The sequence below is a fragment of the Vanacampus margaritifer genome, chromosome 2, assembly GCF_051991255.1.
Source record: "Vanacampus margaritifer isolate UIUO_Vmar chromosome 2, RoL_Vmar_1.0, whole genome shotgun sequence".
Taxonomy (NCBI): domain Eukaryota; kingdom Metazoa; phylum Chordata; class Actinopteri; order Syngnathiformes; family Syngnathidae; genus Vanacampus; species Vanacampus margaritifer.
In genome coordinates, this window is record NC_135433.1 from 27,072,285 (window position 1) to 27,089,606 (window position 17,322).

At 42.1% G+C, this 17,322-nt stretch overlaps 1 protein-coding gene across 1 annotated transcript; it reads right to left on the reverse strand.

The window, feature by feature from the left end:
* Positions 1-776: 776 nt before the first annotated feature.
* On the reverse strand, positions 777-16,096 carry tecpr1b (tectonin beta-propeller repeat containing 1b). Its single transcript, XM_077558700.1, has 26 exons — positions 15,925-16,096; positions 15,712-15,773; positions 14,285-14,517; positions 13,950-14,132; positions 13,697-13,819; positions 13,499-13,621; positions 12,508-12,682; positions 12,308-12,408; positions 12,132-12,233; positions 9,629-9,756; positions 8,204-8,757; positions 7,076-7,179; positions 6,838-6,993; positions 6,450-6,599; positions 6,205-6,362; positions 5,946-6,073; positions 5,468-5,561; positions 5,296-5,392; positions 4,267-4,346; positions 3,905-3,961; positions 3,645-3,819; positions 3,405-3,540; positions 2,584-2,676; positions 2,401-2,507; positions 2,210-2,329; positions 777-2,041 (listed from the first exon to the last, which is right to left on the reverse strand). Exons 3-26 carry the CDS (start codon positions 14,507-14,509, stop codon positions 1,910-1,912), a joined length of 3,501 nt encoding a protein of 1,166 aa, XP_077414826.1. The 5' UTR covers positions 14,510-14,517; positions 15,712-15,773; positions 15,925-16,096; the 3' UTR covers positions 777-1,909.
* Between the last annotated feature and the right edge of the window lie 1,226 nt (positions 16,097-17,322).

Below are 17,322 nucleotides of genomic sequence, written 5' to 3' on the forward strand. Positions count from 1 at the left end.
AATTTGAAACCTTAAGCCTATACTAATCCCAGTCTATTTAAAACCCTTATTGGTAACACCAACCCTACCATTAGTTTAAAACCCTACTTTTAGATCTCATCCCTAGTTTAAACCCCTAGTTTGAAACCTTACCTCTTTTTTAAAAGCTTAATTTGAAACCTTAATCCTATACTAATCCCAGTCAATTTAAAACCCTTATTGGTAACACCAACCCTACTTTAAAACCCTGCTTTGAAATCCTACCCCTAATTTAAAACCCTGCTTTGAAACCCTACCCCTAGTTTAAAACCCTACTTTTAGATCTCATCCCTAGTTTAAACCCCTACCTCTTTTTTAAAAACCTAATTTCAAGTTGCAATTTGAGACACCAACCCTACTTTAATTTAATTCCTGTATACATTTAATAAAAATAAAGTTTAATATTGCAAAGGTAGTACAATTTGCATATAAATGAGTCTTTGGGCAAAGAAAAGATTTGAGCTTTGTCAACAAGTGTATTTTACTTTTTCATCAGCTTTTTTTATGCCAATACACAACATTACAGAAATGATGCCAAAATGAGACCGCCCGGTATAATTTGAACAAAACCATTTTGACCACACTTTCCATTGTTTTACAGTGGTCAACTTATTTATGCTACACTAATAAGAGTGTAAAAGGTTTCAAATGTAGCACTTTGAGATTTATCTTGAAATGTAAAGTGCGTTACAAATACAATTATTATTAAAATGTGACTTGCACCTTGTGCGTACAAAGGTTTAAATAGAAAAATACACAACAGCAATTTTTGCTTAGTCATTTTATTTGATATTTTTCAATAATGCCTCCACGCAAGTCATGTTGACAACATAGCCGTCATTGATGCTAACAGGAAGACCTTTTCATATTTTTATTAGAATTGTTATTGCAGAATCCAGGAAGATGTCCATCCTATCATTTCTCTGTATATACAGTCTCTTCATATCACATTTTCATTTGGGACGGGGAAAAAGAACACCACTAAGTGTCGCAAACAGGCCCAAAAAACACATCAGACAAGCACATACATTAATAATAATAATAATAAAATAAATAACATGCATAACATATAACAAGACACAAAAAAACAAACAGAAAATACATTTTGGGATGTTTTGGTACTTTTAGCCCTTAAAGGATCAATCTTGACGGGATTTTTTTGTGTTTGATTTAAAGCCATTGACAAAAATCGCAGAAAAAGATGCAAATATTTTATATTATTCTTTTTTATCAGTTGGTTGTCCAAATGCAAACTAAATCACTGAGGCTGTGTTTGGAATCATTCACTCATTTCCTAACTAGGTCATACAGTATACCCAAGTGTGTCTCACTAGTAAAACATTTTTCCACTAGTACATGAAGCATAAGCTGATATCAAGAACATCGAATGAATGCTCATTTTTTTAAGTATAGTTGGACAACTTGTACTAGAGCTGGTGAGGTAAAACTATGAGTGATTTTGGTGCTAGTAGCAGTTTCCAGAAGGGTATTTGGGCCTTTAGTGTTACTAATGCAGTAATTGTGCACTAGAAGGGCAAAAGTGACACTTTTTGGAAAAAAATTAAGTATAAGTCATAGTTACTCTTCCAGGGCGACTATTGCACTGAATTGTTTTACTAGTGAAGGGAAGTAGCATACTAGAATATCATATCAACACAATACATCTTGGATATAATGTACTGTTTTGCTTTTGTAGGGACCATCACTGTTCACTAGGTTTCAAGATGCATTGTGGGATACACCGAGTGCCACAAAATGGCTGACTCACTACTGGCGAGTGAGTGATTCCCAACACAACCTGCATGATGATCATGATGATGATGGTGATGGTGGTACTACTGTTCCAAATTCAGGCACAAACAAGAGGATGAAATGTGAGGAGGGAGCGCGTCTACACACCCACGACAGCCCCGTTGACCCGCGGAGGGAGAGGGCTCTGCGGCGGTGGTCCGGTCGGAAGTGGGTGTTGCGTGCGGGGGGCCTCCATCGAGTTGGCCCGCACGCTGATGTGCTCCCATCCTCCCTGGAGAGAGCGGGAATTCACACACACACACACACACACACACACAATTGCTATTAACCATCAGCGCTAATATGGACAAAAATATTGGGACAAACAGACTTTTTTTCTCCAAATAGTTTCCACAAAGTCATATGGGCATCTCTCACAGCACATGACGCAATGACTCACCCCGATGCCGTGGTCCCACAGTTGACCTTTAGGCTGCATGGGTCCCACCCCCAGCCTGTGACAAACGGCCCCTGGAGTCTCTGCAGGGAAGCGCGCCATTCCGTCAGCAATCATCCACACCTGAAGCAAAGAAGAATCAAACATTTAAAACATTGCTCTCAGGACTATTGGGGCGTTGCGGTGCTACTGGCCTGGTCCAGCGGTCCCACCGAGACTTTGGTGACGTTGTTGGAAATGAGCTCCCAAGCGGAACCTTGAGGGTAGCTCGGGGTCAGGCCCTGTCTGTACCAGAGGTTACCTGGGGTCATCCACCAGGAGGGAGGTTTTAGATTTGGAAAGGCTTGAAATGCAAATCCATTCAAGCTCGTACTCACCGTTTTCGTCCACGGCAAACACGGACGTCCGGCCCACAGACAACTGGCGCAACGTCTGCCTGGACGGAGATGGGATGTGGTACCAGCATTCTCCTGTGGGGGCAACACACTTAAAACTTCAATCATAATAACGAGTTTGCAAAATGTGTGGATGGATGATAATAATAATAATAACAACAACAACAACATCACAGTAGTTTGGAGGATAAAGTGGTAATTTTTCAACAAAAAATAATGCTTTGTTGGGATAGATGTGCCTTTCTTTTTAATTATCTGTTATTGATTTGAAAAGTAATATCGAATATCCCTATATATTACTACAACTTTAATTTCTAAGAATGAAACAATATTACAAGAACAAAAGTATTTTATTTGCCTGAAGTTTACTTCATTGAAATATATTCAGAAAAAAGCTCATATTAGGATAAAAACATCTTAGGCCATGCCCCTAAAAGGCACACACCCAATGCACGAATACTAAAGTATGTACAGTAATCGCAATTTCTTTACATTTGCTTTTACTGTGTTTTACACGACACAATGTTCATTTTGTTTATTTCGACAAAAATTGAAAAAGGTAAATTTTTCTGGGGGCTGCAACAGACAAATGGCATTTCATTTCTTTTCAAGTACAGTATACAAATAAATTCAGTTACAAGCTTGGACACAGAAAAGAAAAAAAAGCTCTTAAATCAAGGCATCACTCCATTACTATAACTTAACAACTCTATTTTTCCCTCCCAGTGTTTCTATTAAAACAGAATGACTTGACACTGAAAGTTGGTGAGAGTTGATTATTCAAACCCCTTCAAATGGTTTACCTGCAGGGTTTTGTGGGGACACGGAGCCCCTGTAGAAGACGGCTCCATCCTTGGCGATGGCCCACACCTGATTGGCTCCGCCGATAGAGATGGACTTGAAGGGCTGGTCCGTGCCCACATGAAGCCATGAACCGCCCTGGAACAAGGCAAAAGATTCAAGAAATTTAAAATATAAATATAAATATAAAACACACACACACACACACACACACACACACACACACACACACACACACACACCGCTGGGTTTTGTGGGGTGACGCCCAGTCGACACAACACGTCCCCTTTGTCGCTGAGGGCCCACAAGGGGACCTGCTCCATGCTGCTGTGGGCCAAGCAGGGCATCAAGGAGATGTCGCTCAGGGGGATGGGCGGAACCGGCTGCCACGGACCTCTCAGTGTGATCTTACACGTCCTGGACACACAACAAACAAATATTGTCATTGCGTGGAATTTGGAATTTGTAAAGCACCAACATGTGCGTAAAGCTGGGCATTCACCTTGTCCAACGTCTTCGCCGAACAAAATCCTTCAGTGTTTTGTGTCCATGAAACGTTCTACAAGAAACATTTAAATTAATTATGTCATTTGTTTTAAAAAAAAATTGTGTGATAGTTTCACTCCAATCCTGTAGGTGGTGGTAATTCACATTACAAAATGGCCGCTGACTGCAAACCAGAACAAGCTTTCCGTCTTTCAGCTCAAATAACTAGATATAGTTGGACCCACTATGCTTATTGTAAGAGCAAATAAATGCCTGGCTCTACATTTTAATCCACTAACTTTGTATTGTAAGAAAGACATCTTATTTACAGACTAATTGAAATCCCTTCCTGAGACTGATACAATAATTGTAACATACACAGGAAAGTCTGCAGCATACTGCCATCCTTCCTTGTCCGTCCCACCAGGGACACTGCTGTCCACAGCCCACTCGGACACCTGCAACACAGCCAAGAGGTGCAGCACTTAAAAGGCGGATGAAGCACAATTTAAATGGCATCAAGTGATGTTTTTAAATGGAAAAATGTTTGCACGCTACCGACTGCCAGTTCGTGGTCACGAGACACTTGCTAGGCAGAGTTAACATACTTCATCATAACTATACAGTCGGCCAATTAAAAAAAAAATAAAAAAATAAAATAAATAAAAAAGGCCACTTGTTGCTGGCGAGAGTTCAGTGGGGGCTCAAACATAAATGGCCCATAGGCCAATTAAAAAACTGGTCACAGTGACCAGTGTTTTTCTGTGGTTTAATAATAAAAAAAAAAAATGTTGCTAGGCAGAGATCGTACGGCTCAGTGACGGGCCAATAGTGGAGCAATGTACATAAATGCCACAATGTGGTGGCAATTGTTTTGGTATTTTCAGAAGTTGTAGTTGACACGAGTAGAGACGTGCAAGTGAATTTTGTAGTGATAATTCATAGCATTTTTGTGTCATTAACTTATTTATTACTCAAAACGTATAAGTACGTCTTTTGCACTTTTTCACAGGAGAGTGTACAGAAAGGTCTGATGCAACTTCTCACTTGAAGACAAGGCTTGCTGCAATGTTAATTCTTTAAAAAATGGACAGCAGGTGGCAGCAGAGTTTAAGAGTTCAGCCAGCATTTTTGCAGAGATGTGGCATCATGCTCGTCCTCGCAAACATAGTAGTGTTGTGTTAGCGAGCGCATGACACAATCCTTATGAAAACTCCAGCTAAGACTCCAAAAAAACGAAGAGTTTATACGAGCGCATGAACTTGCAAGCACACCATGCCCGAGCTTGACACAGAGGCTGCAGTTACGCTTTAGGCCAGAGGTGGCAGTTGCGAGTAAAGAAAAGTGACAAACTCCACAATGCACTTTTAGATATAAAGCTGACATCAATAGAAAATCCCCACTTACCCATGTCCACTGAGGGGAGGGCGGTTGTGTACTGACTTTGGTGCACTCCCTCAGTCCGCCCTCATCACTCCACATGGGGCGGTCCGTGGGGAGTCCTCTGGCAGAAAGACACATAAAAACAACAATCAGGCTGAAGATATCACATATTTGTTTGTTTCGTCATGGTCCTAACTTGTCCGTGTAGCCGGTCACGGGGTTCCATCTTTGATTCTCATACACGTGCACGCTCCTGATGTCAGTCTGCTGGTGCACATCACCTGCATCTCCTGCCGCCAAAGCAGAAAAAAATTAATCAAATGTCCAATGCTACAAGCAAGTTGTTTTTACACAACAAACTTGCTAATTGTTAGCATCTACTAGTCTAGTGTGGGCAAAAAAAATTGTGGCTAATGGCTACTTTTTCAAGAGCATGTTGAATTATTTTATTGTTCGTAGTAATTTTGGGGAGGAGACGGGGGGCAGCTAAATTAATGTAACAAATAGTACAAGAAGGTTGATAATGTAAAACGGTCCGTGGCCCAGCTCGTTTGCCCGCCGCTGAGCTAGTCTATGCACTAGCGCTTTAAAAATATATATTTATTACGATTGTAATAGAATAATAAGCAGTCATGATGGTTCCTGCAAAATCGAATGAGATAATGCGTTTTTACCCAGGACGTCCTGCTGCCCAGAGCACCCACTGTACACCCAGGCCGTGCCATCCCACCCGATGCCCCACACCAGCCCCAGACTGTTAGCCTCTACACAGCGCAGGTGGCCCGGGACCTGGCGCCAGAACCTGCGGCGCCAAACATTGGAAGCAGCGAGAGTTAGTGCGTTAGATCAGCGTGACAGCAAGAAAGAAACATGTTAGTAGTCCGTTAGCATCAATCAACGCAAAATAAAAGACCGCGACGGTGTCAGCCTCACATGAGGTCGCATGACAGCGTGTGTGAAGCAGCCTCCAGGGAAAAGGACGGCTCGTGGACAAAAACGTCCCCTTTGGACGTAGTGGACCACAGGGCCTGTTTGGATGGTGGAGTTGTGATCCCACGGCACTCGCAGCAAACGTCCGACAATAAGCTCAGCTTGATAATACAAACACATCAGCCGATTACAAATTTTCATGATTCGGGATGAGCCCCTGCCTATCCCCTTGTAGTTGGAACGCTTACCCAGTCATTCATGTCCTTTTCACTTTGGGCTGCCAGGATCAAGGGACTCCTCAGTCTGGTCCTGTAGCCCGTGTACACGGCAAAAGCATAGTGGCAATCCCGTAACACCGGAACCAGCGCTGTCACTTCATTGATGAAGATGTGAAGGTACTGCAAGATTGAGCAAAGGTGGGAGAGTTAACTGTGGAGTGTAGGACTGAAGCCGTGCGACACCAGATAGTCACTCAATCAGGTCAAGGAGTCATTTCCATTGCAGGCCACATTGTAGGTATCGTTTTCCCTCAGAGGGGTATTACGACTGAAAACCATATAAATGTATATAACCACCTCATCATATTATATATACCTGCGCACATCAATTAGCCATACCTACTTATATTAAAGCTACCTTTTTCTCATCATATTGCGTGTAGTAAACAAAGAAGATGCTGTCCTTCTTCCCGTCGGACTTGGTGGACTGTTCCAAAGCCACGGCCACGTCCACCCAGCGCTGCGGCTTCCAATCTCTCCACCAACGTAGCGTGCCTTTACGTACCCAGATGGACTGTTGGAGGGACTCACACAGTAACAAACAAGTGGACATGCACGCTGAGAAAAAAACAACATCAAAATAATACTAGACATACGTTGCTTCTTTCCAGAGGTTTCTTGCTGATCTCCTCTCTGTGCTGCTGCTCGCTCCAGGCGGAAGACTGCACCGGGGTCAGTGACAAAGAGCTGACCAGTGGGCCTGAGACACACACGAACAAAGTCAGACAGATGTGGAGACAACCACTGATATGGCACAGTAAATATGAGCACAAGCTACACAACAGATACACAACATACAAAATTTGACATATATACACACATACAGAATGTGAGTGTTTATGATCAAATGGTTCATACATCACAAGTTTTCTAATCAATTCTGATTATGTTTGATAATTGTACGTAAAGAATGTCTGAAAAGTCACTTCAGTGTTTTTTGGTATTTTTGATTGATAATGAAATCATGATTAACAAATACAATTTATCCATCCATCCATCCATCCATTTTCTTAACCGCTTTTCCTCACAAGGGTCGCGGGGGTGCTGGAGCTTATCCCAGCTGGCTTCGGGCAGTAGGCGGGGTACACCCTGAACTGGTTGCCAGCCAATCGCAGGGCAAATACAATTTATTGATTTCAAAATTTTGTATTATTAAATTATTTATTAAACTACTGAAACTCAACTTTATTAAATCGTACGAAAAGACCTAATTAACCAGAATGTAAAGAAATTACAGGATTTTTGCTATATGGATTTTTGTTTCAATACAGACATACAAATGCAGTCACAGAAGAAAAAAAAAAGATAGACCAGACCTCCTTTAGTGTTTTGCTAATTTTCAACACCGGACACAAATAAAGCTACATTTGATTGGACAAACATAATGGTGACAATAATCTAGCTATTTTCCATGGTTTTCTTGATAGTAACCAAAATCCATCAAGTATAATGGAATTAATCAGCTAAATTTTGTTCATTGTATTTTAAAATGTAAACTACCTTATGTGGTTCCAGGCATTAAAATTAACATAACAAACTGGTCTGCTAGTTTCACTACTCAGTAAGCTGCAGTAAAAAAATCACTTTACCCAATACTTGAGTAATGAGCTTTCAACTATTTTAGAAAAAGAAAAAAAACACTCACACAAACACTCAAACAAACACTAAATTGGCACACTCATACTTGAAGTCAGTAGTTAGTTGTAAAAAGGTTGTCCTTGTACCTGTAGCGCTGAGCCAGCTGACTTGGGAGGCGGCATCCACATTGCAGCCCCCTCCTGAGATCCAGGCCCACACGGGACCGTCCTCCTCACCGACACCTTGTGCACCTTCCAGACCCAGTCCATAGGGTGCGCTGCCATTGCCCAAATGAGGCCTTTCTGCTTGCGTGCTTCGAGCTGCCTCTGCACCTTCCAGGTCTACGTTGCTCCAAGGTACAACAGGTCCAGAGGCCTCTGGGCTCATGAGAATTTGTGCTGGAGAGGACTGCCCCTCCTCTTCAAGTAGTGCACTAGACTGTTGGTTTGTGAAGGTCTTGTCACGGTCCGAAACCAGACTGTTGATGAAGCTGTCGCTTGCAGGAATGAGGGATTTAGGTGCTGTGGGAGCATTTTGTGTCTCTAGAGGGGCCACTGAAGGTGCTGCCGCTTCTAGGAATGGAGCGTCACTTGTGCTATTTGACGGCTCTGTCGAGCCCAACTCTGAATCAGAGTCAGTGCAGCTCACCACTGAGCCTTGAGAGGCTTCGGTCAGCTGGCTGCTAAACTCACAGCCGTCCCTTTGAGAACAAAATACAAAATACTTAAAAAATATATATTTAAAAAATAGCCAGGGCACCAACTTGTAGGTAGTGTACACAGAACAGATGTATAATATTTGGAGAGCACCAGAATGTCTGTAGTTTTCCCTGCCAACGAATCCACATGGTAAACTGTTAAACGAGATAGCAGGCCTAAAATTGGTGTTGACTGTGAGCCCGATGAAAAAAATGGTCAACTGTTGCTTGGCAGAATTTCAAGGCCTCAATCCTTCATAGCCTGGTGAAAAAAGTTGCTATTTCTTGCTGAGCAGAACTTAATAGAGCCCAACTGCCCTTTATCCAATGGGGGGGGGGGGGGGAATGATACTTTTTGCTATAGGCATAGTGGCTTCGTTATGCCCCATACACCAATGAAAAAAAACATGGCCAACTGTTAATAAGACGTGCATAGGGCTCAAGCGGTACTAGCTATCAGGCAGAGGGAATCAATGGCTAATTGTTGCTCGGTAGAGTTTCTAGTGCTCAAGCCTTCATAGGCCAATGAAATATTAGCTACTTGTTGTTGCAAAGAACTGATCATGGTCAATCATAACTGCTCCTAAAGCTAATGGAAGAAAAATAGCCATCTGTTGCTACACAGAATAAAAAAAGACTGGTCCAGAGACAAATGGGGTGGGGAGTCACTTGTTGCTAGGCAGAGTTCATAAGGGCTCAGTAATAACTGCCCGCAGGACAATGAAAAAAAATGGCCATGTTACTAGGCGGGGTTCAGAGGACTCTATCACAATTTTATATTCCATCCATCCATTTTCTTCCACTTCTAATTTTGTTAGTCAAATACTCACTATTGTATTGCACTGTGTCCAATGTCTCCGTTAAATATACAGACCTGGGCGGGACATTCTCTTTACTATTGCCCCACTCAGCAGAAACCGGGATCCAGCCATTTCCACTTGGTTTCGATGGCGTAACCCCAATTCGGAAATACAAGCCGCGATCCTCACCAACAGCCCAAACCTGACACCAAAACATTACAAAAGCTTGTTTTATTTCAAATTCACACCACAATCTAAATTTTTGTGGAATCATGGTTACATAACACACTGATGCAAATGCTTTCCCAATAAAGCTTTAACTGGATATTTAAGTTCATTAAAGGGGGAAAAAATGAATACAAATGACAATAAAAGCCTTTAAGTATACAACAAATGCGCAAGCAAGCCACAAGAAGCATCTGTGACTTTATAAGGCCATATATTGTAACACTGGCACAGGACACACACAAGCGCCGCCTTTAAATGCAGCCCTGAAATATGAAATACGGGATTTGATGACGAGCTTCTAATTAGGGATCGTCCCATATGCCACACCGGTGGGAATATAGTCCGGTGGATATATATAAGGCTGGCCTAGAGGTGCTGGAGCTGGAGAGGCCGCCAGCGCTCGTGTTACAGGACAGCCCCAGGAGCACAGGGACTCGCGGGGGTGCTGAGTGGTGGTGCGTGTCTGAGATGGGGTGTCTTGAGGCTGAAGGAGGTGGAGTGAGATGTGGCTTTGCAATGCTAGCAAAGTCCTCAGAGTAAAAGCCTCTTGGCAGCAAGCCCAACCTTGACCGAGCTTATCATGTAAACGGATACTAGGAGAGGGCTAACCCAGTCTCATTTCATAGTGTAGAGGAGTGGTTCTCAAAATGTTTACACTAAAAAAATATTTAGTTGGCCAAGTACCAAAATAATTTAGATTTCCCTGAAATAGCTGGAAGATTATTGGGAAAAAAATACTCATGATTATTTTTTATTGCAATTACGCTTAATAAAAAACTAATATTCATTGATTTCAAAAATTTGCATTTATTCAGTTACCAAAAACTACACAAAACTGCCATCAAAGTCGCATGCCTATTCATCCTTACACATTGAACAGTTTTTTTCTTGAACACTATTCTTTTTGTCAAGTGCAAAATGCTTGTTTACCTGCCAGTCAAGTGCCAGTCACCTGTGGCTAAAGCCAATCTGTGGATGGGTTTTTACTTTCTGGACTTGAATTCCCCATCTTTGAAAATTACCTCCTGATGATGTGAAATTCAAGCCTCTTGCATTTTAATTCTGGTGCAGCCACACCTTTGCTGCAATGCATCGTTGCATACATTCAAACCGTAAGTGAATAAGCATCTCCGTTATCACTTTATCAAATTTATTTGATCTTATTATGTTGTTCTATTTCTATTTACACAACTCTTGGGGACTTACTGGGCTCAGGTATTGTACTTGGAAATTTGTGTTTGTACAACAATGAAAATTCATTGATTCCTTGTAAACACATTTTTAAATATAACTTGAAAGAACAACCAGAAAATAAATTAAAATATTAATATATTTAAAAAAAATTTTTAAACAAAAATAAATACTGGTTGCTCCTGCTGTGCATGTGTTGTCCACTTAGAGGCACAAAGAATACATACTTAAGTTGAAATAAGAGTAGAAAAAAAAGTTGCAATTAAGCGCTATTAATTTGTTTATCAAAGTCGTTGTTTGAAGATTGGTAAGAATGTGTACCTTTGAGTATTATGTACGTATGTGTTGCTACAACATTTGTTTGTGAGTATTCGTTATTTGAAGGAATATAATGAATGGAGCTTGATGAGGGCAGAATCACATATCACATGCTTGCTGTGCAAGCAACATGGTGCATTCAAGATACTTTGGCAACATCGGGAACTTGCACATATACAGCACTGTTTGGTAAATTTATCGGGGGGGTTTTCTCCGAATAGGTACTTTCGTGACTGCTGAACCGTAAATATGCGGGGGTCCACTATATGTTAAATGAAAGTTTTAAAAAAAATTGTCCCTAATTAACTCTTCCAAAACAAAATGACCATAGAGATTAAATGCAAATGTAGCAAATTTAAAAGTTAAATTATTGGGTACTTGGGCAATAATTCTTTCATATACCAACAGAGGGAGCCCACCTACCACACTGGCATAGAAAGTGGCTGACGTCCAAGAATAATACATTACATTAGGTTACTAAAACTATATTGTTTATATACGAAGGTGTGCTATGCACATGTAACCTTCTGTGACTTAAAACAAATGTTATAAAAAGAAAACAAGAATATACTGTATGCAGAGTTGTCAACCTGTATGAATTTTTCATAATTCTTAGCGATCCTTGTAACATATAGGGAACAATGTGGGATTTTTTGTGTGTGCGCATAAAAATCAATTAATCACAGGAAATTATGGTATGTCTCATGTCTTATCACATTGTGTATGTGTGCCTTAACATTGTGACCAGTGAGTGTGGAAATAACTCTGCAAATCGTGATAAACATTGACTTGAATTAAGTGAATGCTGACTCAGCAGCTATGATGACATAAGCATGTTACCTGGTCGTTGAGTCCCACGTCAAGCATCATCATTTCACCGACGATGCTGATCCATCCCGAGCCGCAGGGATTATGGGAATTGATGCCCCGCCTGAACCACACCTGTGAATAGATATCCAAACGGACATTGAGAGGTTTTACAACCTTGCAATGGCGAAATCATCAACGTGATTGACCTTGTAGTCCTTAGTGATCACCCACACAACACTGACCCCCACAGACACGTGGAGGGTCTCCACCTCCTTTGTGGGCGATTCCACCTCCAGCCATGATGTGCCTGGTTGGGGACCAAAATGAGGCTTTTATTGCCATCATGGAAATTCCAGTGTCATTCAAAAATCACAAGAAGGCAAGCGGTACAGAGGTAAACGCTGACCTGTGGGACTGTCAAGGCTGAGGCCCGTACGGACCAGCAGGTTGCCATCCCACAGAACGGCCCACAGCAGGTCTTTGGGACCCAATGATAACTGGGCCACCTCCTTGGGCACCTCAACCTCCTCCCAGTTGGTGCCCTCTGGGACCCGAGGGTGGATGCCCTCCCTAAACCACACCTGAAACAAAGCAATCATCACATGACTATTCAAGCTATTTAAAGGGATACTTGACTCATTGAGCCATTTTCAGCAGTAACAAGTTAATATTTTGTCCAGTATTAATTTGATAACTTCAGTATTTTTCACGTACAATTAATAACTTTAAAATCTCATTTTAAGTAGATAACGACCAATCATGGCTCACCTATTTTCTGAATTTCGACCACAAACAGAGCCATGAACTTTACCTACTTCCTCAGCACAGGTGATGTAATCTTCAGTTGACAGCAAGTGGAAAAGTCAGTTTTTAAAAAGGTATTAATTATACATGAAAAATAAAGTTATTAAATAAATTCTGGACCAAATATTAAAATTTTACTGCTGAAAATGGCTCAAGGAGTCAAGTATCTCTTTAAATCCCATGTAAAGCACCATACTGTATGTTATTTGAAGTCATGCTGCCCCCTTGTGACCAAACGCCATTAACTTGAGGTTAATGGCTTTTGCTGCATGTGTTGTCTATTTGTAGGATTTTACCTCAATGACAATTAACTCAAATGTATTTTATATAGAACTATACATACAAATATAAAATTAGAAATTTTGTTTTATCATAAGCAGATTAGCAAGTTTGACATACTACATTTACTTTATTGGTGAACAATACTGAACAAATAAAGTTGAAGACTGCTGAATAACAGAAACCTATAATTATGCACAATACATGTTGAGAAAAAATACACTGTATATAATATTTTACCTAAAATATTTCTTCAACTAACTCATGTCCTATTTTTACCATGGAAAATAATCGAATTTTGCAATCTTTCTGACCTGTCCTTGTTGAGACACAGCCCAAAGGTAAGGATACCTCCCAGACTCGTCACTCATCTCCCAGCCGCCGCAGCTGATATCACAGAGAGGTAGCGGGGGCTTCCTGGGATGGTCCAAAGGGATCTGCGGACAGTATTTTCTGTCAAATTTCAGTACACCAATGGAGAGTGTTGATTAAAAACAAAGTTAAGTCCAAACCTTCGCCCAGGTGCCTTGTGCTGTATATCTCCTGTAGCGGATCCAGCGCCTACGACGTACGCAAGAGTTCCACTTTTTGTCGGGGGAGAAATTAGCGGGGAAGTCGACGGCATATTCCCAACCCTGCAGGAAAGCATGGATAAAAAGTATTTGCCCACTCACTCATCGTCTTGCTAGTCGTCAGACGCTATCATTTCAGATAATCAAGCCAGTTTTAATAGAGCTACAGTAGGTAGGAAGTGTGTGTTCTCACCCCGGTCTGGCTGGGCTCTCCCCCACAGCTGTGGTCCACATACCAGTCCCCCTCCCACTCCCAGCTGCGGGACGGCAACTGAAAACTGTGGAGCGGTTGAGGATTCATCCCAGTCACATCGCTCCACGGCCAGCGGTCAGTGGGCAGCAGCGTATCCGTGAAGCCGTCCACAGGGTTCCACCTCTGAAATCACACACAGGAGACTTTTTTCATCCACATGATCCATTAATAGGATGAGACATAAATTGATGGGATCCCTTACTCAAAGGCAAATTTCACTTAAGGGAGATGAATAAAGAGAAACCTTGTACATCAGTCTGTCAACCCATCCCGACCTGGTTTTCATAAGTCTCCTCTTTGAAGCGGATGGCTGTCTCGTGAGGGATCATGTTGAGGTACACGTGGTGATCGCAGCCGATGCCCCAGCAGCGGCCTATCCCGGCGGTGACGCGCTTAAGCTCCAGAAGTGCGTCGTCGGCGCGTACCCAACGTTGGCCAGCGGTGGAGACACTGTACACCCTCCCGTACACATCCACAGCCCACAGCAGGGTAATCGACATGGTGGTCCCTGACCCAAACAGAACGGATTGGTATACGTTAACGAGACATGAATATATCGTATATGACCATAAAATGTATGATTATCCCTTCATGGTGAGCTTTTCCGATGTCCAAAAGTACGGTCACGTTTTCTTTGAGTATACGCCACAATACTGTGGTGCTTTTCTTTTAAAGGCCTAACTTTACCAGATACATGCTGTTGCCCGTTGTTTATGCCCGAATGTTGAAGAGTGAGTCCAAGTCCGATCCTGGAGAGCCCCTATCCCACCTGTTTTCCATGTGTCCCTCCAACACACCTGAATCAAATAATCGGGATCATTGTCAGGCTTCTGAAGAACTTGTTGATGACCAGACCGTTTGATTCAGGAGTATTGGAGGAGGAAAACATGGAAAACGGGCTCTCGAGGGCTGTCACTGAACCGCTTCATAAGACAGGCACCAAACTTCAGCTATACAAAATAGCAGCAGGAAGCAAGAACAAAAGTTGGTGTCAGGAAGATGACAAACACTTCGTAGGGTGCAATTGCAAGATTAAAATAGCATGATTTGAGGTAAACTGATTACTGTATTTTTCAGGGGAAAGCAATGTTTTAAGACATTGAGTAAGCGTGCGAAATGCCATTAAAGGTTTGGAACATAGTTTGCGGTTCAAACAGAGGTCTCAAATCCAGGTCCAGGAAGTAAAAACCTTGCCACAGTTTGGCTTTTGCCACGGGTGCTTCTACTCAACTGTCAAGTAGGACCTCGTTTACCTGACAGTTGATTAGAAGCACCTGTGGCTAAACCTCTGGATCAAACTTTTAATATAAAACAAATGAGATGAATGTCTGTTAGTTATTTGCAGAAATGACATATTCACGGTTGTTAGGTTCACTGTATAATAATCCCAACATTATGATTAGGGAGTTGCGCATGATAGTGATTCCTAACACAGTCCTCCTAATTAGTTTTAAACAACAGTTCGTTTTCTTTTACCTTGAAACACCGGACCGGAACTTCGCTTTATAGACGTAATCCGCATTATTGATACCTGATTCCTAACGGGCCTTAATATTCTTTTGTTTTGTATTGTCATTGTTTTTCACATTGCAATTTAAACCACAACTACTTTAAAATGTTTTATTAGCCTACGGGGAGCTATGTATACTTCACTGATAACATTGTTAAAGAAGCGTGCAGTCATATGTACTAGGTAGCCTACCTGAATGTTGGTATCCGATACGCGGTTGTCAAGGTAATGTGGAAGGAGGAGTCATGGCATACCTGTGGAACGTAGTGGTAGATAGAGACCCACGTTCGCAATAATAGGACCTGTGGACCCGTTTACCGCAAAGTAGTCTGTAAGCTGTTTACATATCCACTAGCTTTTAGCCTCTAAGCATTCCCCTCTTCTTTTTAAACCCACACTACTTACTTAGTTACTCATGTGGCTCTGCAGTTCCATTAAACGACTCACTCGGAGTCCCAGACAGTCGAGTCACGCCAACATTTTCCCACAATGGTGTTTTGAATTGGAGAGTAGCGGAATGCTGGTTTACAACTCAGGAAATGGAGGTAGCTACGCTCCGATTGGTTGAAACGCCGCAAAGGGGGTACCGCTTGTCGTCCTTTTTCATTGGTTCAACCCGGAAGCGCGTGACATTTGTTGCTGCTTGATTGACGTGCAATGTTTCAATAATTTATACCAAGGGTTACGTGTTCTTAATTATTTAAGACTGAGGGTGTGTCCTTTCAACCTGACTTGTCTTACGTTTCCATTATTATTAACAACGATACTTAAGAAAAAAATATATATATTTAAAAACGCAATATAGCCTGATGCAAACTTGTTTGCTGATCTTAAAATTAAGCAATTAAATACAAACATGAATAGATAATTATGAAGAAAAAAAACGCAATGGGGAGCGTAGCTCCGCCCATATAATTGCATCACTATCACAATGAACAATAAATAATTATAACTGATTGATTTTTTTTTCCGGAGAGCTCAGTATTGTTCATTTGACATGTCGGGGACACACGGACAGGGGACCGCAGCACTACTCCATACTGCGGTCTGCTCCAACCGATGCCCCCCCCCCCCCCCCCAGTTGTGTGGTGCATTAAAATTGGAGGGGAGTTGTTGTCCACCCTACCCCACTCTCCCCCAAAGTGTGTTATGTGCTCAATATGTCTAGAAAAGTGTATTGTGCAAAACTAGTGCAGTGAGTTAAGAGGAGCGACCAGCTGCCCCCCCCCCCCCCCCCAACCGGGCGGGGGCGGGAGGCGCACCCGCCCACCAAACCCCCATCCACCCCACCGGGACCCCGGCGGGCATATGGGACCAGCCTGGCGGGGCGATAGGGCTCGCCCTCCGGATACTGGGGCCCGCCCGAAGTGCCAGGAGGTCCACCGGAGCGGGGCGGGCACAACACCAACCCACCAACCCATAACTGATTGATTTTTAATAGTGCAGGGCATGAGGGTCCCAGTTAAAAGTCACACAACTTATTTGAGGTTAATCAGAGGCACTTTAAATGGTGGCAAGTGTGTGCTGACTCCCATCTAATACAAATTTGAATGTGATTGGTTAATTCTGACCACTCCAGTTATGAGTGTTTGTACGCTTGTACAAACACGTTATCTCAGTTATTTTTTCTTTTTCTTTTTACTTCCGCTGTTGACATTAAGTTATATAGCTAATAGGTCACATCACTGGTGAAAAGTTTTGATTTGTTTTCCCTTTTTTTTAATTCCCTGTCTCTTTTTTTCTATATCACAAATTCCTGGCACATTTGAACTGGGCTTTGTAGATGTTTTATATCCATTGTAT